This window comes from Acanthisitta chloris, unplaced genomic scaffold (genome assembly GCF_000695815.1).
Source record: "Acanthisitta chloris isolate BGI_N310 unplaced genomic scaffold, ASM69581v1 scaffold21259, whole genome shotgun sequence".
NCBI lineage: Eukaryota > Metazoa > Chordata > Aves > Passeriformes > Acanthisittidae > Acanthisitta > Acanthisitta chloris.
This window is the reverse complement of record NW_008690033.1, coordinates 5,386-6,259: the sequence shown is the minus strand read 5'-3', so window position 1 is coordinate 6,259 and position 874 is coordinate 5,386. Positions and strand designations below refer to the sequence as shown.

The 874-nt window shown below is 51.3% G+C and overlaps 1 protein-coding gene across 1 annotated transcript in view; it reads right to left on the bottom strand.

Annotated features, from left to right (window-relative positions):
* Positions 1-3: 3 nt before the first annotated feature.
* Positions 4-874, bottom strand: part of LOC103808862 (aquaporin-12-like) — a gene marked incomplete at its 3' end in the record, with an annotated part of 2,119 nt that continues 1,248 nt past the window's right edge. Inside the window, exon 3 of the mRNA XM_009081669.1 lies at positions 4-59. Within this exon, the coding sequence (XP_009079917.1) occupies positions 4-59 (56 nt within the window). The remainder of the gene's footprint in view (positions 60-874) is intronic.

The window sequence follows — 874 nt, the reverse complement described above, 5'->3', positions numbered from 1 at the left end:
GTTTCTCTGGAAGAGGCGTGGGATGTTGCCGTGGTACAGCAGGAGGGCAGTGAGCATCCCTGAAACGAGAGCACAGGCCCCTTCCATGTGCTGCACTGAGCACATCCCACCCTGCTCAGCAAGAGGTGTTTAGCTCCTTGCCACAACCTTCACCATGACCAACAAGTAGCTCAGCACCACTGAAGTCTCCACTGACAGCTGAAGGGTCCTTGCTCTATTGTGTCCTTAATGCAATAACCAAAGCTTGTCTCGACCCCAAAAGGCTACAAACCAACACAGGGGGCTCCTGTGATAGAATATTAAGGCTGGAAAAACTCTCTAAGACAATTAAATACAACTGTTCCCCCAGCACTGCCCAGACCACCACTGCCCATGTCCCCAAGTGTCATATCCACTTGGCTGTTAAACCCCTGCAGGGATGGTGACTCCACCACTGCCCTGAGCAGCTGTGCCAGGGCTAGACAGCCCTTTCCATGGAGAAATATTCCCTGATATCCAACCTAAACCTCCCTGGCACAGCTTGAGGCCATTTCCTCTTATCCCATCACTTGTTCCCTGGGAGAAGAGACCAACCCCCACTTGGCTGCACCTCCTGGCAGGGAGTTGTTCCTGCTCTCTGTGTTCAAGGCAACACATATCCAGCTCCCCATGGTCATCCTGAAGCTGTGGACAACCTCAAAGCACAGCTCAACCTGACATTGCCCTAGAACACCTTTGCTTTCCATCCCCACAACTTTGGCCTCTGGGACAGTTTTGCCCATGTCCTGTGTAAAAACTGAACAAAGTTGGATAGCAAAGAGATGAGTCCAGCGACAAGGAAACTGGATGAAAAAATTATACTTGTCACTGGCAATCCCCAAGTTCTGCCCTTTGC